Source organism: Magnolia sinica, chromosome 1, assembly GCF_029962835.1.
Source record: "Magnolia sinica isolate HGM2019 chromosome 1, MsV1, whole genome shotgun sequence".
In the NCBI taxonomy this organism is placed as follows: Eukaryota; Viridiplantae; Streptophyta; class Magnoliopsida; order Magnoliales; family Magnoliaceae; genus Magnolia; species Magnolia sinica.
The window spans coordinates 1,666,624-1,690,059 of record NC_080573.1 but is presented as its reverse complement, the minus strand read 5'-3'; the positions used below and the strand labels follow the sequence as shown (position 1 = coordinate 1,690,059).

Genomic DNA, 23,436 nt, shown 5'->3' with positions numbered 1-23,436 from the left:
TCGACAAAACTTGGGTTGGGCTTGGGTTGAGGTCTCAGGTTGCCCAACCTAACCCCAACCCGATCAATATATAAGTTACTTATAAATTATAATTGAGTGTGGATCGTTTGTGTCGAAGGCACACTAGTGATGTCGAGTCTCATTTGTCCACGTCATTTCCAAAGACTCAAGCTAACAAGATATGCCAGATTTCTCTCTCGCAAATAGACTTCGTGCCATGCTACATGACTTTCAAAGGAGTGGTTGTCTTATATTTTAGCTTGTAATTTTTAAAGGAAAAAAATAAAGTTCTTTATAATGAATAATCTCTCTCTCTCTCTCACACACACATATATATATATATAAAATAAAATTATAAATGCAAAAAATAAGTCCTATATTAAAATATAATAAACTAAAAATATTAACACGTATATACTTGATCAACCCGGTCAACCAGACCGAGCCCCGCTTGGGTTGTGCGGTTCGGTTGGGTTGGGGTTGGGGTTAGGGTTTACCAGCAACCTGGCCCAACCCCCCAACTTTCCGCCCTAGTGTGGATATAAGGCGCATACATCAAAGTGGGGCCCACAGTCCGGGATCCACCCACCTCGGTGATCCGGCGATCCACCGAAGCCGCCCCCAATCTCGGTGGTTCCCTGGATCCACCGAAGCCACGTCGGATTAGAGCTTTCTGGTGCAATTCTAGTTTAGTCACCAACCACATGAGTAGGTGGGCCTGGGACAAGTGAAATCACAGCCACAGACCCCTTCTGGGTGTTTTTATCAGGAAAAATACTCACATCCAACCAGATAGACAGTAAGTTATCTCATCCGTCGAGTAGATAACTTTCTCAATGCCTTGTGCCTGAAAGATCCAACCCGTCTAATATGTTGACCCCATCATAACAGTCATATCCTTAAAAAATGAACCCCATCCACTCATCAGGTTAGATAAATAACGAGATACAAGTAATGAGTGGATGTAAATGATTTGTTATTTATCACAGCTCTACTTGTATCATATTTCAATTGGTATTCATCAAGTGGTCCACTTGTATCTAGTTATTCATTAATGGCCATACATTATTTTCTATGATGTGGCCCACCTGCTAAGTAAATGTAGCTAATTTTTACAGAAGCTAATCCTCATTATACAGAAAACCTAATGGACGGTTGGATTCTGCAGAGACATTAAATACTGGAAGTTAACAACTGGGTGGACGGTGCTTATGGTCCAACAGGTTGGACGTGAGACCTTCCTTTCATCATCATCTCCTCTGTTTCAGATGACGTTGTAAGAAATTCGAAACAAAATGCTGAGGGAGATGCTTGCCTGTTGCAAGCTCTACATCTCAGAAACCCGCAACGCTGCAGCGCTGGAATCGATCGAGCGAGCTTCCAAGCTCTTCCCAGAAGCACCCATCATCAACAAATTCCAAGACGAATCCTACAACCGAGTCGGGTACACGCTCGTCTCCCGTTTCCCCCCAGACCCGTCGGGTCCTTCTTCACTGAGAAATGCCGTGTTTTCTATGGTCGAAGCGGCTCTCGATGCCATCGATCTTGAATTGCACTCTGGGACTCATCCACGGCTAGGAGTCGTTGATCACATCTGCTTCCACCCTCTCTCTCAGGCTTCGCTGGACCAAACGGCCCACCTTGCTAAGTACGTCGCAGCTGATATAGGACATAAGCTTCGAGGTATGTGTTTGGTGTTGGGATTGAAATTCAAATTGAATTGCACTTCTCAAATTTCTGATAATGGGTTTGTTTGGATGCACTATCTAATTGGATTGGAGTTTTTATTTTTCCCTGAAAAGTGAAATTACCATGTTTTTATTTATTTGAATGGGATACATATCAAAGAGCTAAAAGGACTAGAAAATTGCCATTTGAGGGATACTTCATATTATGAATATTAGGAAATGTGAGAGTTTCACAATTCATGTCACTTGTGCATCCAAGCACTGTTTTGATGTTTGGGATGTTGTGGAAAACAGAACCTGCCAAAAATCACAAGCGAAAAGAAAAGGGCCTGAAAATGAGTAATTTGCAGGTGTAAATCATTTACAGCTTATCCTGTTTAGCTTTAAGCTGTAATTTGTTTATAATTAAATAATTCTCTATGTGAGGATAGCCTGTAAATTGTTTAGAGGGATTTCATTTGCAGCTAAAAGTTCAAAATCAGCAGTTGTTAGTCTGTAAATGAAATCACAGCTTTCGGAAGGATTTCATTAGTAGCTAAAAGCTGTAAATGATTTACAAGCATTTTTCAGCATCCAAACACTGCCCATAAATCATTTACCTGTGTTTCCTTTACAGGTAGCCCTATTTACAAGCATCCAAGCGACCCCAATGTAATTGTGTATTAGGGATCATATTTATTTTTTGGTAAGGATTAAGATTAGTCTTGATAACCAACAACAGTCATCTCTTATATGTACTTATGATTAGCTAAAATGAGATGAACTCATTTTTTTACTGGCACCCAAATGGGCCCTTGAAATGAAAGTTGAAATTCAGTTCTGAAATTTTTATACGTTGTTACTTTTGGCAGTTTTTGGGAATATGGTGAAATCTTGGTTGGCCTTCTTAGTACATTTGGTTTGTTTGGATGCACTATCCAATTGAATTGAGTTATTATTCCAGGAAAGTGGAATGACCATATTGTTATTTCTTTGAATAGCATATATATCAAGGACTGGGCTCCAATTTGCAATTAAGTGAAATGACCATATTGTTATTTTGTTGAATAGCATATATATCAAGGACTGGGATTCAATTTGCAATTAAGTATGACTCAAAAATTGCAATTTGAGGTTACTGACACATTATGAATACTAGGACACCTATTAATTCCTGCTATTTTTTCTTGATTAAATAGATTGTTTGCAATTCAATTCACTTGTGCATCCAAACACGACTTTGATGTTTGGGTATGTCAGGAAAACAAAACCCACCAAAATTCCCAAGCAAGATAAGAAGAGGAAGTTCCTGTTTTTATCTTAACAATTGTGTGGCGGTAGCAATGCATCCTATCAGCCTTGTGATTGAGAAACACCTAAACATTTAAAATGTCTGTAACCATTTGTTTTTAATATATTATACAATGCTCGGCCAAGGGATTGTACAAGTGAGGCCCATTGTTCAGTTATCTGAACTGTTGATAACATAGGCCAAACTGTGTTGGTCCATGCACCAAAAGTCTGCTGGATGGAAAATCTTATTGCTGTTTTGATTGGTAAGATTTTCAAAGAAGTGGTTGAGTGGCCTTTGTAGTTGAAGATCCCAGGTATAATACCCTTGTAGCTGAAGATCTTATCCTCCTAAAATTCAAGGGCATGTTTGGTAGACACCTGAAAAAATGAGTTAATCTCGTTTCGGTTAATCATAATTATGCATTAGAGATCATGATCTCTAATACATAATTCCATGTAGTTACTTATAATTGTGCATTATAGATCATGAGCTCTCTAACACATATTTATGATTAACTAAAATGAGATGAACCATTTTCAGGCTTCTACCAAACAGGCCCTAAATGTTAACTTGCACAATGTGTCAGCACTATTGTCAAAATAAGGAATTATTGGGTGCAGATGCATCAGTATATGGATGGTGTCCTTGGCCCTTGGGAAAGCCCCAAAAAATCTTCCTAGCCATCTGATCTCCTACTGGCCTCTGGAACTGTTGCTGAAACAATTTTAACTGTATATTTATCTTCCAATCTGGACAGATCAGGCACTATTCGTGTACCGATACATAGGATCTGATAATTCCTCCAAAATGATTAGATCAATATAACAACAGAGCCATAGGCAATGGGCCTCCCTTTCGGGAAATCTCCAATTCTTCTGTTTCTGTGCTCTCCAGAGCTGAAGGGTTAATTTTTGAATGGGCCTCCCTTATGGAAGTCATGTCTGAGACTGATCTGTTGTTTCTTGTTTCTTAGCTTTGGCTGCTATCTCAGCAGTCTCGGCCTCTGTTTTCCTGTTTTCTTCTTTTTAATGATATTTCCGTTATCTTTCAAAAAAAACAAAAAAACAGAGCCATAGGCAATGAACTGTCAAACAACGTTAAAAGAAAAAAAAAAAATACAATAGCTTTGCAAGATTCTGAATATCCAAGAGCTTAACGTTGCCAATCTTTTCAATAAAAATCAGCTGCATTTTGCAAAATATCAATGCTTTTTTTCTTTTTTTTTGTTTTTTTAATTGTTTCTTTCCAAATCTTGAAATGTTGCATTCTTGATTTTCTGATTTTGCATGCTATGATTGAGACATTCTGAATCCTGTTTTACTACCAATTTCTTTAGATCTTTTTTCCACTTGCTAATGTTCCTTACACAAAAGCATGCAGTCCTTACATTTCTATATGGAGCAGCACATGAGCAAGGGAGGACCCTTGATTTAATCCAAAGAGGGGTTACTTCAAGACCAATGCCATTGGAAACCAATGGTCAGGTGGGGCCCAACCCAATATAGGCAATGAACTGCCATGCAATGTTAAAAGAAAAAGAAAAAGAAAATACAATAGCTTTGCAAGATTCTGAATATCCAAGAGCTTAACATTGTCAATCTTTTCAATAAAAATCAGCTGCATTTTGCAAAATACCAATGCTTTTGTTTTTTAAATTGTTTCTTTCCAAATCTTGAAATGTTGCATTCTTGATTTTCTGATTTGTCATGCTATGATTGAGATATTCTGAATCCTGTTTTCCTACTCAGTTTCTTTAGACCTTTTTTCCACTTGCTAATGTTCCTTGATACAAAAGCGCGCAGTCCCTACATTTCTATATGGAGCAGCCCATGAGCAAGGGAGGACCCTTGATTCAATCAGAAGAGAATTGGGTTACTTCAAGCCCAATGCCATTGGAAACCAATGGTCAGGTGGGCCCCAACCTAAGTCCTTGCAGCTGAAGCCAGATGCAGGCCCCTCTCAAGCCACTCAATCCACAGGTGTTGTGGTAGTTGGTGCAACACGATGGGTTGACAATTACAATGTGCCTGTTTCATCGACTGACATTTCTGGTGTCCGTAGGATTGCGAGACGGGTGAGTGGTCGGGGAGGAGGGCTTGCGTCAGTGCAAGCCATGGCACTCACCCACGGTGAGGACACGATTGAGGTGGCGTGTAATCTGTTGGATCCAAGTCAAGTGGGAGCTGATCAAGTTCAGCTTGAAGTTGAGCGGCTCGCAAGGGAAGAGAGAATGAATGTAGGGAAGGGTTATTTTACTGATCTATCACAGGAAGAGATCATTGAAAATTATTTGAAATTGGGCTTTGTTGATTAAGCAACATGGCAATTGGAGAAATTCAATTGAGGATTTTATTTTTATTTTTATTTTATTGTGAGAAGATTTTTCACATACTTCTGTCATTTGATTAGAGTATACATTTAGTAGGTAACATTTGGTTTCCATGGTAGTTATGGTACTCTAATTTAGATTGTCTGACATCGAACATCTCCACCATACACATGACATGGCACCAATTTGCCCCAATTCAGACCGTTTTCTTTGATGGGCCATCATGTGGCTTGCCATGGCGCAAAACTTTAGGTGACCGTTCTGTGGTACTCATCCTGTTAGTGGCCATGCAAAGTAAATTTTAGCTAAAATGAGCAACAGCCGCATTCAGTAGACAGCATTGACAAAAGGACCATGCAATCACTGAAATTTTTAGTCTATGAACCATTTACAAGGTGTCCCAATCAACAATCCAACCAAATGTACCAACAGCATCTCTTTGACGAAAGGCAGATATCTATCTCTAAAATGTGAATGCTTGCGTTGTTTACCAAATCCAGGATTGATACAGCTTTTTACACTTGAAATTGAGGTAGCATTTGCAAGCACCTCCAAGTCGACTCTTGGTTGAATTTTTTGTTGTGGAGGCTTCATTTCAACTGAGTATGCATTTGGGGTGGTACTGAAACAAGACCTGAATGGACTCAGTTCTCATGGTTATGCTTTTCTGTGCTCGAAATGATATTTTGTTTGTTTAAAGTAGTTGAAAAAAACAATTATTTCCATGGAAAAGCATTCTGCTTGAAATTTTTTAAACAAGTCTCTTCCATAAATATAGCTTTAGTACAAATTTTAGAAAAGCTGGTATGTCTTTGTCATTTTATTAAAATGACATCTATCTGAATGCATGGAATTAGGTATTTCAATCATTTTACTTGTTTTCCTTTCAGCAATCTGTATGCCACCAATGTTCATTAGGTGGCCACAAGCTAAAAATGCTTTGATCCCATGATTTGGAAGGTTTATGTGAGTTACATGAATGACAAGTGAACGGTATTTAAATCCGTCTGTATGAATCATCACACTCTGCCAGAACATCAAAGGAGTCCTCTTTTCTTCTTCTTCTTCTTTTTTTTCGTTTTGTTTTTCAGTCTATGTGAATGGTTTTTCACATTCTTTACATGTAACCAGAGTAGATTTTGGGTATTTTTGCCCCTCCAATTAGTTTTAAGAGGACGCCAGACGTTGAATAAAGTTAAGGGTATTTCAGGAATTTGAAAATGTGGTCATTGTCCAATCAATGGCTCAGATTTTATCCGCAAATTGCAGGCTTAGATTTTACCTGTAAATAGCTAGTGGCTGCCTGTTTTTTCTCCCTCCTTTCTTATTCATTTCTCCCGTATTTCTTCCTCCTTGGCACAATTTCTCCCTGATTTCGTGGAGCCTGCTTCCTACCATCTCTTCCCCACCCAGACTGCTCTCTCCATGTGTTTTGCACGTGCTATGCCCCATAGTACAAGATAAAATGAGAAGATTGTATTTGTTTCTATATTCATTTGATCTGTCATATCCATACCAATCAAGAAAGAGCATCCATCTTGTCCCAAATTTTGTTTTTGATTTGTTTATTTTATTGTATTTTCATTTTGTTTGTATGTGGTTATTACAACCTAATTCGCATTCCCTTCTTAAGAGATAAGCAACTGTAGTTATAATAATAATTATTAATTTTCTCTCTTAAGAGAGCTGCTCTCCGTTTTTGTTTTTGGCAATGGTAAGTTGTGGCAACGCATCCCCCATACATGGGGCATACTGCATGTTACTTGCCAATCCGGTCTGTAATTGTGGGTCCCGATATGCATGTGGAATGGCCCAAAAATCACAACCATAGGATAGCGTTAAGTGTTTGACTTTGCCTTCTGAATTTGGACCTCCGGACATGTTATTTTAACATGGTGAACATTAGATAGTAGGTCATACAATCAATTCAATTTTCAGGATGTGCTCAATCATCAATGGGGCCCATAGTTTGGATGGGCTGGATCAGCATGCGTTTACACCACATTGAACCCATTGGTTTTAGCTAATTTTTGTTTGGATAGAAAATGGAAGTGCTTCTGCATTTCTTTCTTTATTCATATGGGCTGTTTCGCTCGTGACAATCTCAGAATTAGAGAAATAACTTGTGATTTTTGAATGTGTACTCTTAGCAAAATTTTTTGAAACAGTATAATACGGCTCTCTTGTTTCACATTGGAAGAAAAAGCTCTTTCACATCCATACGAGCACTGTTTCATGAATTTTGAGAATTATACTATAGAAAATTCCAAAAACCACATTGTTTTCCTCGCGGTGGCTGGGCCAAACGCTCTTTGTAAAGTGACCCGAATTATTTAGAAGTAAAAATATGAATAAATAATTACTGTTCTCCACCAATCACATGTGATTCTTCTTGGTTCAATAATATGAGCATCCATTAGTTGGTCCTAATTATGCAAGGTCCACAAAAAGAAATAATAACACTGCTTTTTCCTGTTGAATGTCCATGTATGAATGCATTTATGTACTTGCCCAAAACGACCGGTAACACATCTAATGGCACCATCAGGGCTTCCGCTATCTCATGGTTTGGAATGTATTGTCTCTAGATTAATGAAATCCTCGAAAGAGATTTTTGGGTAGAACTTACCTCATTTACAAAGAAAACAAAATAAAACAAACTGAAGACAATTTTGTAAAACAATAGATTAGCTCTTGCATACAAAAACCTTGATTATAACTTGCATTGTATTCTAATGATGCAAATTCCTTAATAGTCATATTTGCGCACCATCAGACCTTTGTGGAAGCAGAGAAGTGAGCCCTTGAGGTCAATTGCTAGTTCAAATCATAGGCCAATGGTTTCAAATCAAATTGTCGATAGCAAACATGGCCAGTATGCATTTTGTCACATTACAATAGGATATATCGGGACTATACCTTCAATCGGAGTCCTTTGCAATGACAATCCATTTATACGACATGCCTCAATGGGCCTCATCAACGGGGTATACCCAAAAGAATCAGTGATCTAATCAAAGCATCTTATTAGTATGGTTTGAGAAGTAGCAGTGGAAGTATGTTGAATAAAGAATAGACAGCAAGCATTTTTATTATGATTGTTATGAACTGCATGAAATTGGCTTCTACTAATCAAGAAAAATGATAATAGATGTGCAAGAAGAAAAGGGACTGAATGTAATGCTGTGGATTATGAACATTTTTAGCGTTAGTACATCACATTCATTCCAGTATCTTCAATTACAAGGGGTAAAAAGAAGAAGAAGAAAAAAACTGTAAAATACAATTCAAATGGGGGAAAAAAACTAAATGAAAACTGACAATTTACATCACTTAAGACAATAATCTACAACATTATATTTATCAAATCTTACCTCTGAGCTGAACAGCTCTTGCTACGAAATTCTTCAGACATTACCTTTTGAAATAGTTCTCGAAGCCTCTCAGTGCCCGGACCAGGTCGGAATACTGTATCGTCCCCTCTTGAGGAACAAGGGTCGGAACCATCATCCGAGCTCCCAACACACCATGCACCGGGAGCAAACCTACCTACAGATCGACCCAAGAGTTCTCGGTCAATCTTGTCTAATACTGGGTCATCCTTCTCGAATTTCCGAGCAAAGGGAGCTCCGCTTTTGACCATTTCATCAAAGTTCTTGATGGACAATATAAGGGGGTGTTGCTTGGGAGGACTGTCCCAAGCGATGTAGTGTAGGTCATGGCTAACAGTGGAGTTGCGGAAGCCATCAGAGTTGCAGATGACGGTGTGGAAGTAGCCTTCGGGTGAGGACACGAAGTTGGTGTAGTACATAAGAAGAGTCCGGGGGAGGTTATCCCACCCCCATATACAGTACTCAAGGAATGACCGAGTCAGCATAACCCATGCTGATCCTGTAAATGGGGAAAAAAAGTGAGATCCGAAATCATCAATTGAAGCATGTCAGTGATTAGACCGGTTCCATGTTTGGAAGAACAATCAGAATCAGAAAACAGAAGGAGAGAACTAATATGGGACACGAAGTGTCCAGAAACACATTGAACTGTTTACCTACACATGAACACCTACTAACAGAAAAAAGGAAGCGAGGAACAATCATACAGGTATTATGAAGGGGTCAAACCAATCAACTAGTGTGGAAAATGGGCTGGGACTTGATCAAGAAAAGTCAATTGTTTTAGTAATCAAGAGAAATCAATTTTTTTAGTAGAGTCAGTTCCATCAATTCAAAATTCAGGACCAAAACAACTCTGGCCAGCCTGTTTGCAACCCTAAAATCAATACATCTGAAGCGAGAATATGGAACAAATGTGGGCTTGAAAAAGAATTTTTCTGAGTCACATTGATTTGACCAAGATGAGTTTAGGGTATTAGCTTAGATTTTATGACTCTGGAAAACTCAACCAAGAATCAAGCTTTTAAACCTTGAACTGTTGTGAACCGCTATGATGAATAATTCGCACTTCCAAAGACTCGTATGAGATGGACCACCATAAAAAGAGATGAAAATTGTTAAGCATCCCTATGTAATGCTGCCAAAAAAGTGGCATACATCCATATATTGAAAAAAAAAAAAAAACGAAAAAGGAAAAAAGAACAGAAATAAAATGAGGTACCACAAAAAGCAACGTTCTGAGCATTTCATTATGCTTACTTCTGATCTGTTTAGATTGAGGTTTCAAATTTCAAGACATTTTGCATCACAAAAATGTTTGGAGATCTTCTCTGAGAAACCTAAACCAATATAACTAACCATAATAGATTGATGTACAACTAGAAGTTACTAATATATCATGAAAAAAGTGACATTACGTAGTAAATAGAGCATACCTGTGAATAACTTGAAAGATGTTGGCAGTGATCGACGTGCAGTAGTCCAGAAAACATCACACTTTTTAGACAAGTAAAGACCAGGATCGACAATGATTGGTTTTGCTCTCTGGTTCCTGCGTAATATGTGGCGTGACCTTTAGAAGTAGTAAACCAAAACAGAAAACTTGTGCATGTTGCATATTCATGACACAATGAACTTACACTTTCCACCCAACAACACGTGTATGTTCAATGAAATTGAGATCCCTTGGCAAATGCAAAAGACTGTGGAGAAGATCTGCAGATAAACTCAAATTTAGATTCTTCCACAGGCAGAAAAATCCCAAATAAAAATACTTTATGTAAAAAAATAATAATCATTCTTCGATGTATTATAAATGATATACAAGTAGATAGGAATATGACAACAGTCAAATAACAAATTGTGCAATGGATATGCTTGGAAATGGGACAGGTCTTTGTATACCAGGCAGAGGGAGTCACAGGGTCCACCGGAATTTGTATGATCATATGGGGGACCACATAAGATGATGCATTTGCATGGCTTGTGAGGAGCATAGTCCTTAGGGTGACAACTTGAAAAAGAGGCACATGATTATTCCGAATGTATGTATTATGTATATGAGGAATGCATGTTGGTTGATCATTTCTTTATGCATTAACCTTTCGCCAAAACAGGCTGGGACTGGGAGTGTTTTTTTTTTCGATCTCTTTCAACGTTTCTGGGTGATGCCAGATTCAATCAGCTCCTTTGTTCTAGCATGACATAGGCTGTTGTTGGCCAAAAAGGAAAGAATTTGTGGAAGTTATCCCTTCTAGCAGGGTTGTGGTCCATTTGGGCAACGAGAAATGATAGATGCTTTCAAAACCAACATAGGTTGCTAGATGAGGTGTTTAGAAAGGCAAATTTGGTATAGATTGTGATGTAGGACAATTAACCACTTGCTCTAAAAGCTCGAACTGATAGAGCATGGCGAATTAATCCCTTTATCTCATAGTCTAGGCCCCACGTTCATGGGTTAGGTCCTCGGCCGAACCCTCCTCGTGGGCCCCAAATCCATGGGTTCCGCCTCACACGAGCCACTTGCCTCACACGGGCCCCAAATCCATGGGTTATGTGGGCTGCCCACTCCGAGTGTGCCCCTGCATCCCACGGGTCACCCCGCTCAAGCCTGGTGTGAAAATGCCCTCACATTAGATTGGGCATCCTATATTAAGGTTCTAGCAACTTGGGCATTGGATTCTTTGTTGCTTTGGTCTTTGGCTATGTAATTCTGGTGTAGAGGTCTATGCTTTCTTTATTAATTTTTTTTTGTTTTTGAGGGATTTTTTTTTTTTTTTTTTGAAGATTGGAGAGATAAAATGCTTTCTTTATTAATAAAATCGTTACCTTTCAAAAGGAAAGGAAAAAAAAAAATACAATGATGCAGAAACAAAAACAGAGGTAGCTGAAACGGTTGAAAGTAACAGGAGTATTCTCAAGTTCAAACCGCGGAAAAACAGTTGTTAATCTATGCATGTTAGAAATCAATGCCTAACTGCCTCCATTGTCCAAAGAAAGTTTGCCTAACTGACTCCATCGTCCAAAGTAAATTTTCCTAACAAAGATGCAAATGATGGATACAAATTACTAGAGTTAGACCTTTCCCATGATGATGCCCAAAAGGCAGTAGTGCGCGCAGAACAAAAGGAGAATTAAGTATAAGGTCATGGCTCTAAATGAAAAAAGATGCAGGAAAATTCAACTTCTCACTTTGTCATCTCTCCTATGCAAGGGAACCAAAAGAAAGCTTATCCTACAAAGCATCATGCCAGAATCACGGAAAAAGGTAAAGACTTATCCTACAAAGCATCATGCCAGAATCACGGAAAAAGGTAAAGAACCTCTCTCCAGCACTAAGAGATGAGTAGTGTAAGGATAATTCATCACAGGGCTACATTAATTGTAATCTTACCGCAAGATTTTGAATTGCCATGCTTGGTAAACCATGGTGGAGGATCCCTAGTTTCAACTCTGAGCTTAGGTGTTGGTCCTCATTCAACTCTGAGCTTAGTTAGGTGTTGGTCCTCAAAGCTCACAACTAGAACTTATGCACTTTCCCGTGGAAAGAGGTTCGAAGATCTGTTTTAGCTACTAAAAGCATAGAGGTTTGTAATTAAAATGGATGTTGGTTCCTTTTCAAGCTAGATAATGCAGGTGGAAGACACCCGTCTCTCATTCCATGTCCTAATTTAGAAGGGGCCCGGTGACCAAAGCTATGTCAGGAGAGTTGGATGTGGTAAAACCAGTGTTCGAATTATCTCCGATATTATCTTTATCTCTAGCTCAGCAATACCGATAATGCTGGTAGTATCAGAAATTCTAGGTATTAGCAATCTATCGCTAAGTATCGCCAGTGTATCAATATTGCTAATGTAATCGCCAATATTTTCAACTATGTAAATTCTAGGTGTCACTTGTATTGCCAATGCATCAATATCGCCAATATTTTCGACTATGTAAATTCTAGGTAATGCTTGTATCATAAGTGTATCGACGATATTTCAATAGTAAATTTTTATTTCATTTTTTTATCATGGGTACATGGTTGTATGTAATGTTCAATTTGTCATTGAGAATATCTTGATATTATTAATATCGCAACATGCACGATATTGAGACCACAATCTTTCATTTCCTTTATAATTATTAATGATTTCTTGGTGAAATATCATGTGTTGTTGATATTTTGCAATATCAATGGATGTTTGGATGGAAGGTTGGATAGTTAAATAGGCCAGATGGGATGGTTGGACTGATTTCTTACCAAAACACATACTTTTAAGGCTCCATTAAATGGAAACTTGTTATGTATGCATTCTTTTTGCAATTTTTTTTTTCTTCTAAATATGCAAATATGCACATTTTAACATATCCTAAACTTTCGCTGAAAATTCTACCATTTTCCCCATGTTTCTCCGCATTTCCGGTTATCAGCGATATTATTGGCGATATCGATATTGTTTCTGTATCCTTGGCTAGCGAAACTTGTAGCGATACCGATACTTCGAACACTGGGTAAAACATGCTCTGAAATGTCTCGTCTTTCCAACAACACATGCAGTATCTTGGTTCTACACAAAGGGAAATGTGGTGATGCAGTCTAAGGCAGAGAGCATAGCAGAATCTCAACCTTGAACCCAGGCCTCTTTTGGCATGTTTCGGTCATTCTGAAGATAGTCTGCCAAATTGAAGCTCCTAAAGGAAAATCTTAAACAATGGAAAAAAGACCACCGTGGAAGAGTGAAGAAGAAAGTATTCTTTAGAACATCCATATGATTGATATGAAAAATAAAGTGGAGATTTTGATCGAGGAAAAGAAAAGGCAGTCCAATTTCATTTTTGAGTATAAAACAAACTAAAGTAAGAGGGAATTCTTCATCGCTATTTGCCTGGCAAGTAGTTGTGGAGGTTTAGGTTGGAAGGAAGGTTATGGAGAGAGGTTATTGTATGCAAATATGGAATTCGGGATGGGGGGTGAGTCAGGGTTGTGGAGGGGGGTCATGGGTCTAGCGATAAGTTTAAAGAGGGGATCCATTTCTTATGTGATGGTAGGAAAAGGATTCACTTTTGGAAGGATCTGTGGCTTCGGGAGAGCTCATTCCTCTCCACTCTTCTAAGGTGAGCCAGGGTTGCATGAAACATGGAGGTGACCATTGACCATTGTTTCTCACTCATGGGTGATGGGGTTGTTCAGTCTGCCCCTTGCCAAAGGAATTTATCAGAAGTAGAGGTGAAGGACTACGCTTGGCTATTGGAGCATCTTCGTTGCCTTAACCGCCTAGTGGTAGGAAAGATTCTATGGTGTGGGCCTAGGAGAAATTGGGCAATCCTCGGTCCGTTCTTTCTATAAACTGTTGAACTTCTTTACAAAGGAAGAAAATAGTGGGCAGCCATCCTTCATTCGGTCAGTTGGTGCTCCTCCCAAAGTGGTGGCGTTCCTTTGATTAGCGGGTAGCAACAGAATCCTCACAATTGATAACCTTCAGAAATGATTGCTTGCAATTCCCAATTGCTATGGGATTTGTTTAAGGGGGGCGGAGACAGTGGATTACTTATTCATCCATTGCCCATTTGTTCGAAGGGTGTGAGGGAAATTCTTTGCAGTCTTTGTTGTGCCTTGGGTGATGCTGAGGTCCATTGTTGGCCTCTTTCTAGCATTGCATGGGGGTGGATATGAGAAAAAAGAAAATGTAGTGTGGAGGCTAGTTTTGAAGGCTGCTATTTGGACTGCTTAGAGGGAGAAAAATGGTTGGTGTCTTCAAAATATCAGCGGGTCAGAGGTGGATTTTTTTTTTTAATTTTTTTTTTTGAAAGATAAGGATTTTATTGATAAACAAAATACAGGGAAAACAACTAGAGAAGAAAACAAACTGACTACAAAAAGACCAGCGCGCACAAAAACTGTCCCACAACAGAGCACCCCTCGAAAACCCGACAAGCTCCTAAGGAGCCTAGTCCCTGAAAAGGACAAGAACACGCAAGAACACCCCTGCTACAGAAACACTAGAATTTCTAAAACATCGATTATTCCTTTCCACCCAAATCGCCCACAAGACATCCAGGAACAAGATTCTCCACTTTCTTTTCCCCATCGTCCCTCTCGAATCTACATGCCACCCACAAAGGAGATAGTCCATTGATTTAGGCATGACCCACACTACCCTGGACATTCTAAGAATGCTCCACCAGATATTAGAAGAGAAAGGACAGTGGATGAAGAGGTGGCCTACTATTTCTTCGAAGCGGTAGCACAGAAGGCAGATGAATCATGAATGTAATAAGATAGGTTTCTTGCTCCAAGGCATTCTACCAAATTGATTGGTCTTTCCTATCTGGGATTGTAGCTTTGTTGTTTTGAGTCTTTCATGCTTGTTTTAATAAAGTATTGTTACCTTTAAAAAAGAGAGTAAAAAAGAGGAATTCAAATAAAGGCAATGGTATAGCATGGTTTGGCTCAAAGAAGGGAAAGATAAAAGTAATCACTTAATGGTTTGGCTGCAGTATACGGGCCATATTGGCTGATACGATCCCCATGTTAGCCAATATGGCTTAGTTCTTTGGGAAAAAAAAAATCTCAATTTTTATTGGTAAAATTCTAAAAAAATGTGAGGATCCTAAATATGTATATTTTGGTTTTGTGCATAGATTTGATGGTGTAATTGACTGTTCTATGCTAAGAATGTTGTCTGTTTGGAAGTTTTAGCTTGAACTGCTGAATGTCGAACACAAATTAAGCATGATTTGTTGATTGGGGTCTGTTAGATATAAATCCAACAAAAAGGAGATGGAAAAAATGAAAGGACACGATGGTTTAACTTTGCTTCCAATATTTCCCAAGATGGTCCAATTAAACTTCACTTCAACTCACTCAATCCTACTCAAAATTTGTGTTTTGATCCTCAAAATAAGCTTAGATCTGGTTTAAAATTAGTTTCAGACGTTCCTTCATGGTTGAAATGAATAAAGAAGTAGAAAAAAAAAAAAAAATATATATATATATATATATATATATATATATATATATAAAATAAAAATAAAAATATTCAAAATGAGCAATTTATGGACGTATCAGTCTGTAATAGCCGTATCTGCCCTCATAAGGTGTCAATACGGGGTGCATAAGCTCATATTGGCCAATATGGGTCAATATGGCCCTTGTTTTTTCATAGTGCATAATTTGCCCCATATCTCGTAATGGGGTGACCATTTCCCTTATGTATCGGGCAATACGTGACCGTTTTTTAATACCATGACAAGAATAAGAAATTCTTCCACGGTATTGCTAGTGCTAGGCTTAGAAACAACAACATTCACAACTTAATGGTAGAAGAGGAAAGGCTAGAGGATAAAGAACAACTTCAGCGGGATCCTTACTCTTGCTCCGATGGTAGACTCTATGGAGTTTCAACACCCGGTCAAGGGTTCAAGTATCAATAGGTGGTGAAATCCCACTATGGCATGAGTGTCGGGGGGTGTGTGTGTGTGTTAAAAAATTTATATAAAAAAAAAGAAAAAAAAGAAAAAAAAAAAAAAAAAAACTTCAGCGATGCAGTTGTGAAGTTCTATGCAGATATTCTTGGGGAAGAGGGTGGAAGCATCGAAAGTTAGATAATTTACTTTTATTTTTTTATTTTTTTATCAATGTTTAAATGCAAATGTAGATAGCCTAGAAAAGCTGATTGATGAAGCGGAAGTTAAAGAGGCAATAAACTCTTTGGGTAGGGATAAGGCCTCAAGGCTCAAGGTTGGATGCATATCCTATTGCTTTCTTTCGGACATTTTGGGGGGAAGTGAAGAACGACTTGATCGCATTTATATCGGAGTATGTCAATAAATGGTGACTATCAGAGCTGACGGGAGACTAATTTATTGCTCTTATCTGATTATCAGAACAACTTTGGCGATGCAGTCGTGAAGTTCTATGCAAATCTTCTTAGGGAATAGGGTGGAAGCATCCAAAGTTAGATAATTTACTCTTCTCTTTTTTTTATTTTTTTTTAAATCAACGTTTAAATGCAGATGTAGATAGCCTAGAAAAGCTGATTGATGAAGCAGAAGTTAAAGAGGCAATAAACTCTTTGGGTAGGGCTAAGGCCTCAAGGTTGGATGCATATCCTATTGCTTTCTTTCGGACATTTTGGGGGGAAGTGAAGAACGACTTGATCGCATTTATATCGGAGTATGTCAATAAATGGTGACTATCAGAGCTGACGGGAGACTAATTCATTGCTCTCGTCTGACAAAAAGAAGGGACCAAATGCATGAAGGATTTTAGGCCAACTAGTTTAATCTGGCCTACAAAATTTTGGCGTTTAGGTTTTGGAAAGTGGTAAGGATTATTTTCTCTGAGGCACAAGGAGCTTTCGTGTTCAGCAGGCAAATTCCTTATGGTGCATTAATAGCACATGAATGCATCAACTTGCGGTTGATTGTCTCTCATCGAAGGAAGTGGGAATCTCGGCAAAAGTCTTTGGTTGCAAAGTTGGTTGTCTCTCATCCAGATACCTAGGTCTCCCATTAGGTATTGGTAAACCAACGAAGCACTTATGGCACAAGCTGATAGAAAGAATTGAAAGGAAACTATTGAGATGGAAGAGTAAACATCTTTCATTAGGGGGAAGAACAACCAGAATTAACAGGTTCGGCAGACAGAGTGTATTTCAACATTGTGGTCATGGGTTCGAGCCACGTTGCCTTTCAAAAAAAAAAAAAAACGAGTTAAGGCGACAATGTCAAATATGCCGTTGTATCGCATGTCACTATTCCCTTGCCCAGCTTCACTGTTTAACAGTTGGGTGTGAGTTTCTATGGCGTGGGATGGGGGAAAAAATAGATTTCACCTCGTGCCTTGAAACGACGTGTACAAGTAGGTAAGAGAAGGAGAAGATAAAGGGGCTGAGATCAATGAATTTAGCTCTTTTAATAAATGGTTGTGGATATTCGATTAGGAAGAAAATGGCCTGTGGAAAGAGGTGGTTGCTGCAACTATAGAGCCAAGTAGGGTGTGTGGTACGAAATGGAGTAAACCTTTAATGGAGCTTCGTCATTTTGAAGGTGATAATGAGGGTTGTAGCACGTTTAAGAATGTAAGAGGATTCTCATTGGGTGTTGGGTGTATTCACTTCTGGGAGGATGCTTGGGGTGGTGATAGCTTGTAGCATGAATTTTTCTAGCTTGGCTAGATTAGCTCTTGAGCTAGGCATCCTTGTCTCTTGAGGCATCATGGTCTCCTTCCTGTTATAGGAATCTTTTGGAGGAGATGGAAGATATGATCCGCTTGCATCAGCCACTTTCTATCCATGGCCAAGAGCAATTATTGGGTGAGGAAGTGGGATAGGTCTACAAGGTCTTTTGTCAAGTCCTTCTACAAGGCTATCCACAATTCTGGGTGAGAACATCGATAGTTCCAATCGAGTTTATTTTGTCTTATTGGGGCCGCCTAACATCATAGCCTTCGCTTGGATGGCAAGTAGGAACATGATCCTTGTGGTAGACAACTTACAGAAAAGGCACATGATCATCCACATCAACCACCTATTTACACATCACGCATTTGCCTAGGATGTCTTGGATCACTTTTTCAAATTATTCCAATATCATTGGGTGGGGCAGAATCAATTGGGAACTTGTTTCTTACATGGCACGGGGGTGGTAACATGGTTCTGAATATCGGTATCGGGGGGCATATCGGCTCGGCCAAAAAAGGATACGATATGGGCGTAGAGTATTGATATCGGTCCGTATCAGACAATATCGGCCTGTATCGGTAAAAAATATTAAGTCGAAGAATTAAGGAAAATAAGATATTCAAGATTTTTTATTTTTTATTTTTATTTTTTACATGCATATGATGGTGCATCGGACCATTCTTTGATGAAAGTGTTGTATGTAGGTTTGTCTTGTTGAAGGTTAACTAAATGGGTCCTAATTGAACACAAAGTAGGCACGATTTGGTGAACTAAGGCCCATTACATTGAACTACAACAAAAAGAAGATGAAAATATCAAAAAGAATGTGAGGGTTTACCGTTCTTTCCGATTTTTCCCATAATGGTCCACTTCACTTTGATTTGTCAAATCCCATTCAAATCATTTATTTTGATTCCAAAATAGGTCTAGATCTAGATCTAGCCTAAAATGAGTTTTTAAGCTTCTTCTATGGTTTAAATGAAAAATAAAGGAAGAGGAGGAGAAATGAGCAAAAAAAAAAAGAAAAAAGAGGCTTTTATGGGCGTATCAGCTTGTATTGGCGTTGTATCGGTGCCGATGCACCCCGTATCAGCCGATACAGGCCGTTACATGTTAGTTTTTTCATATCGGGCTGATACAACCTTGTATCATATATCGTCTCGTGCTGATACGGATACGATATGGCCGTATCAGCCAATATGATATCGATATTCATATCTATGGGTGGTAATAGTCATAAAGAAAGCTATGGAAGCTCTTTCCGTTTGTCAGTCTTTGTCCTATTTGTGAGAAAAGGAATGATAAATGTTTTAGAAACCAGTGGAAGGCACTGGTCGAGCTGTTTATAATGGTGAAGTTCGATGTGGTATTGGGCCAAATCTATCAATTTGCCTGCCAACTGTGCTTTAGCCTCTTCAGCTGTTTGGTCTTGACCCTTGAGTTTTGTATTCATAGTGTACACATCTCATATATGCCTTTTTATCAATTATAAAAACATGGTAGAAAACAATTCAGCCACATCTGGATTGTGGCAATAACGACAACAAAGACTCAAAGATATCATGTGATTTACATCTATCATTTAATTTCCATCTAAACATATCAGTGCCATAACCCCATAACTATAATCTTGCATCATCCACTACAATTTTTGCATTGATACAGTGTGACTGATTTGATGAGTGGTAGACTCACAAGAGTGCATCTACCTAACAAGAAATTCTGATAGCAGCACATGCGATGAGGAAAAGTTTTAGAACTGTTAAATGAAATCACATTGAACCATTTCCTAAAGAAAATTAGATAACTGCAACAACCAGAAAGATAACCAAGCAGTGTGTGTGTGTGTGTGTGTGTGTGTGTGTGTGTGTAAGAAAGGTGAAAGGTGTTACTGACCATCTTGCGTAACAAGAGGATAATCAGAAGCACTAAGGTTTATAAACCAGTCCCAGTTCGCACTCTCCTTTAGCAAAATTGCCACAGCTTGAAGCGTACAAGCAATCATTGTAGGGCCCTTATAAGTCACCAGGTTGGCTTGCGCCATTACGTGCACATTCTCCACCTCACGAAACGTGGGATCATTCTTCACAAACATGGTCAGCTCTATCCTTTCCCTTGGAGGAGCCTCAAGATCCATATGCAGAATATACCGATTTCTAGGATGATAAACAGCCTGCAATGTCCGCCTCATTCTTTGGCTATCACCCTTCGTCCCCGAAATGAGATAAGCCAGTCGAGGTGGGCCTTTCAGTTGGGAAACCCCAGGTGGGTTGAGAGGCATCTTGAGATCCGATTCAACAAAGTACCCGCTAGAGTCTTCCCTTCGAGAAAAGGAGATAAAATCAAAGGACAATGAATCTCCGCCATAAGGAGAAGAAAAAATCCCGAGAATGGTTGCCAAAAACAGAGTAACAGATACGAGCAAACTTGCTAAAAAGGGAAGAAGCCACCCTCTGTCACTGAATGAGGCCCGCCCCGAGTGAGAATTCCCATTTTTCCTCATACTCACAGCTCTGAATCTCTAAATGGGCTGTCACAGTCTTCCGAAGAAACAAAAGAAATCCAGAAAGAGGCCGATAGCAGAATGAAAAGAAGCAAGGAGCTTCGGTAACAATACCAAAGCTGCAGTCTCTTCCGAATGACGAATAATAGCATTTAACCCACCCAAAGACTGCGTCTTTCAGATAATCATCGATCTTCCGATAAAAATCAACAGATTTGAAGTAAATGCAAACTTCACATCACATTACAAGCTGTTTCCATCGAAATTCAATAACAATGGCAGTAAAATTCAGCAAGATCATCAAAACGATAAAAATCATTCATTTCAGTTCGATCACTAGATTTTGAGTTCGAATCCAAAGCTTACAATGAGAAAAAGAAAATAGAAAAAAAAAAAAAAAAAAAAAACCCCGCAAATCTATACATATGAAGTCTTTAAATCTTTCTCACGATTGTGAATTCTCCTTCTTCCATGAAAAAGAAGGAAAAGAAGAAATTCGTGGTTTCTTTTTTCTTATTTTTTGCAGAAAAAACATCGGCGAAAAGCAGTGAAAGGGAGAAATTTCGCAGAAATGCACAAAGATTGGATCTTGCTTTCGTTTCAAGCTGCCGATCCACCGATTAGATCAATTACTTCCAATGAAAATATTCAGATCTTTCAGATTCAAAGCGGAATGACGAAATCTTATTATGAAATTCTTCAAAATGGACGAAAATAAAGACGATCAAAATGGGAGAGAAATTCAAATAAAATGAGCTCCAGATCTTGTTTAAAAGAAAACAAAAGAAGAGAAAATGAAAAAAGCCGAAGAAGAAATGATTACCGGAGAAATATCGATTCCCACAGAAATTGCTTGCAATGGAATAATAATCCTTCAATATTTCAAGCTCTGAAGACTGAAATCGTCGGTTTCCTTCTTCTTCTTCTCAGAGATTACGATTCCTCTAGATGGAATTTAGGGCAATAAACCGATGCTTGAAGCGGAAGAAAATCGAAGAAGTGAGGAACAGTCCATCAGTACAGATGGTTGCAAGTACAGTCGCGAGCGTCTGATACACGTGCAGATGTGTCAAAGAACACGTGCTGAATGTACATCAACTGTACAGCTGAATGTACATAAATAAATAAAAAAAAAAAAACAGTGGGCATGATCCCAGAAACGAAGCTGGCTCAAATCTTAGGTGGACCATACCACACGGAACAGTCCTGGTTGAATCGACACCATTAAAAACTTCATGGTTCCAAATGGAATGTTTATTTGCCATCCAACCTGTTGATAAGGTCACAAACACCTGAAAGAAGAGACCACACAAGTATCACCTTGATCCAAATCTCTTGCAGCCCATAAAAAAATTTTAATGGTCAATCACCACTGTTTCTGTACTATGGAATGGAACTGCTTCAATTTTTTAGATCATGCTCTAAAATAAGTTTTTAATATAGATGAACGGTGTGGATGTAGTCACATGCATCACAATGGCCCCACAGTCTGAGTTCTACCCACCTCGGTGGTGGACGGTGCGTCTGTTCCTAAAGTCACGTAAAATTGGATGAAGGGAAAACATAAAATCAAGTTGATCTAAAACTTATGTGGTTTGGTTCACTTGAGCCCATGCCTTAAAATCAGCTGTCAAAATGAATATACATTATGGTGAGCCTTGCAGAGCTTCAACCAATACAGACCAGTACCCAGCTTGCTAGTGGAGGAGTAAATACACAATCCATGTCCTCACCCACCCACTAACACCAAATGAGCACTGGATCCTTGGTTTCAATGTTGAAACAAAGTCCATCTACCATTGAGCCATGGAGCCACTTCAATGGGGCATGAACTAAAATTCAAATTGATTAGGCCATTGAGCCTTCTACTAATGAATTTTCATGAGCCAAATCCCTGTCTTCTCTTGGCACCCTTGCTACTAATGTTATCAATCTCTGTGACAAAATGTGAATAATTTTCAGTCCAAGAAATTTATATTGCATTTGGTTGCACTATTTATTTGAATGGCAGTAATGAGTTTGATATGGGAAATGACAAAACTATTTTAAATTCTCAATGAGGTGATCCTCAAAATTGAATTCATTTTAGGTCTACTTGAAAGTAAAAATATTATGTTTTGAAGTATGGTTTTTCGACTCGGTGAATCATTGCGGTTCATTTGGGTTTGAGTCAAGTCACAACTCATTCGCCAAGTTGGGAGCGAATTGGCCTGAATCGTCCAATTAGTCAGGAGTGAACGTGCAAACTACAAATGGTGTCCAACGAAATTGGTTTGGACCGAATTTGAGTTGACTTAGGCAAGTCGAATTTGACTCATCTGAGTCCTCAAGATTTATTTTGGACCTACTCCCTTGCCATGGATGCTAAGGAAAGCCATTGCAATTTGGTTATTAATTCAAAGCAATGTTGCATCTGAAGTCAATTTTAACAAGGCAGCCGATTGTTACTGGCTTTCCTGCCTGGCTAATAGCTTCAATCGCCATCTCTTGTAATGATTCAATAAAAATATAAGAACCCTTCTAGCTAATAGCTTCAATCGCCATCTCTTGTAATAATTCAATAAAAATATAAGAACCCTTCTGTTGTTGGAGATTAACTGCAAATGGTCAAGTTGATCCCTCGACTCAACCTGTCCCAACTGCACATCAAGTTGACTATCAGAGTTTTTAAACAGAAAACAGTTCAAGGCAACGCGGTTTTGGAGTGCGCCACTCACCAGGGACCAAAATTGGTAGGATTAATCTTTGCGTGTGTCTGTTTATTTCTGATTTGTTATGGTGATTTGCTTCGTTTGAACTGAAATGGATAAGATTAGGATGGTATTGAGTCATATCAGACAAGAATAAACCCATGCTTCAAGGTCAGGTCTTCTTTGCCACCACATAGCAGACTACAACGTCCATCCTCCAAATGCACATACATGAAGAGGGCAGTAGCTCATGAAAGATGTGTTTTATTCACAAACGAATCAGGCCCATCACTCTTCAAGAACAAACCATGGCTTCCATTGACATGGTCGACCTGAACATGCTTGGGCCCATTTGTCATCAAGTTGTGTTAACCACGAGAGACTATATGTA

At 38.8% G+C, this 23,436-nt stretch overlaps 2 protein-coding genes across 5 annotated transcripts; one reads left to right on the top strand and one right to left on the bottom strand.

Annotated features, from left to right (window-relative positions):
* Nucleotides 1-1,202: 1,202 nt before the first annotated feature.
* LOC131234579 (uncharacterized) lies at nt 1,203-5,348 on the top strand. Of its 3 annotated transcripts, XM_058231635.1 has the most exons (4): nt 1,203-1,683; nt 4,342-4,445; nt 4,757-4,940; nt 5,023-5,157. In XM_058231635.1, the coding sequence occupies exons 1-4, from the start codon at nt 1,296-1,298 to the stop codon at nt 5,037-5,039; spliced, it is 693 nt and encodes a 230-aa protein (XP_058087618.1). In that variant the 5' UTR covers nt 1,203-1,295; the 3' UTR covers nt 5,040-5,157. The 3 variants fall into 3 exon arrangements, with proteins under 3 accessions (XP_058087618.1, XP_058087517.1, XP_058087559.1); XM_058231534.1 differs by having other exon boundaries at nt 1,222-1,683; nt 4,757-5,348; XM_058231576.1 differs by lacking the exon at nt 4,342-4,445 and having other exon boundaries at nt 1,231-1,683; nt 4,764-5,348.
* A 3,097-nt stretch (nt 5,349-8,445) lies between these two features.
* On the bottom strand, nt 8,446-21,355 carry LOC131234368 (beta-glucuronosyltransferase GlcAT14A-like). 2 transcript variants are annotated; one of them, XM_058231230.1, is made up of 5 exons: nt 21,179-21,355; nt 19,749-20,605; nt 10,323-10,398; nt 10,119-10,234; nt 8,446-9,181 (listed from the first exon to the last, which is right to left on the bottom strand). In XM_058231230.1, the coding sequence occupies exons 2-5, from the start codon at nt 20,353-20,355 to the stop codon at nt 8,661-8,663; spliced, it is 1,320 nt and encodes a 439-aa protein (XP_058087213.1). In that variant the 5' UTR covers nt 20,356-20,605; nt 21,179-21,355; the 3' UTR covers nt 8,446-8,660. The 2 variants fall into 2 exon arrangements, with proteins under 2 accessions (XP_058087213.1, XP_058087294.1); XM_058231311.1 differs by having other exon boundaries at nt 19,749-20,523.
* Nucleotides 21,356-23,436: the final 2,081 nt, after the last annotated feature.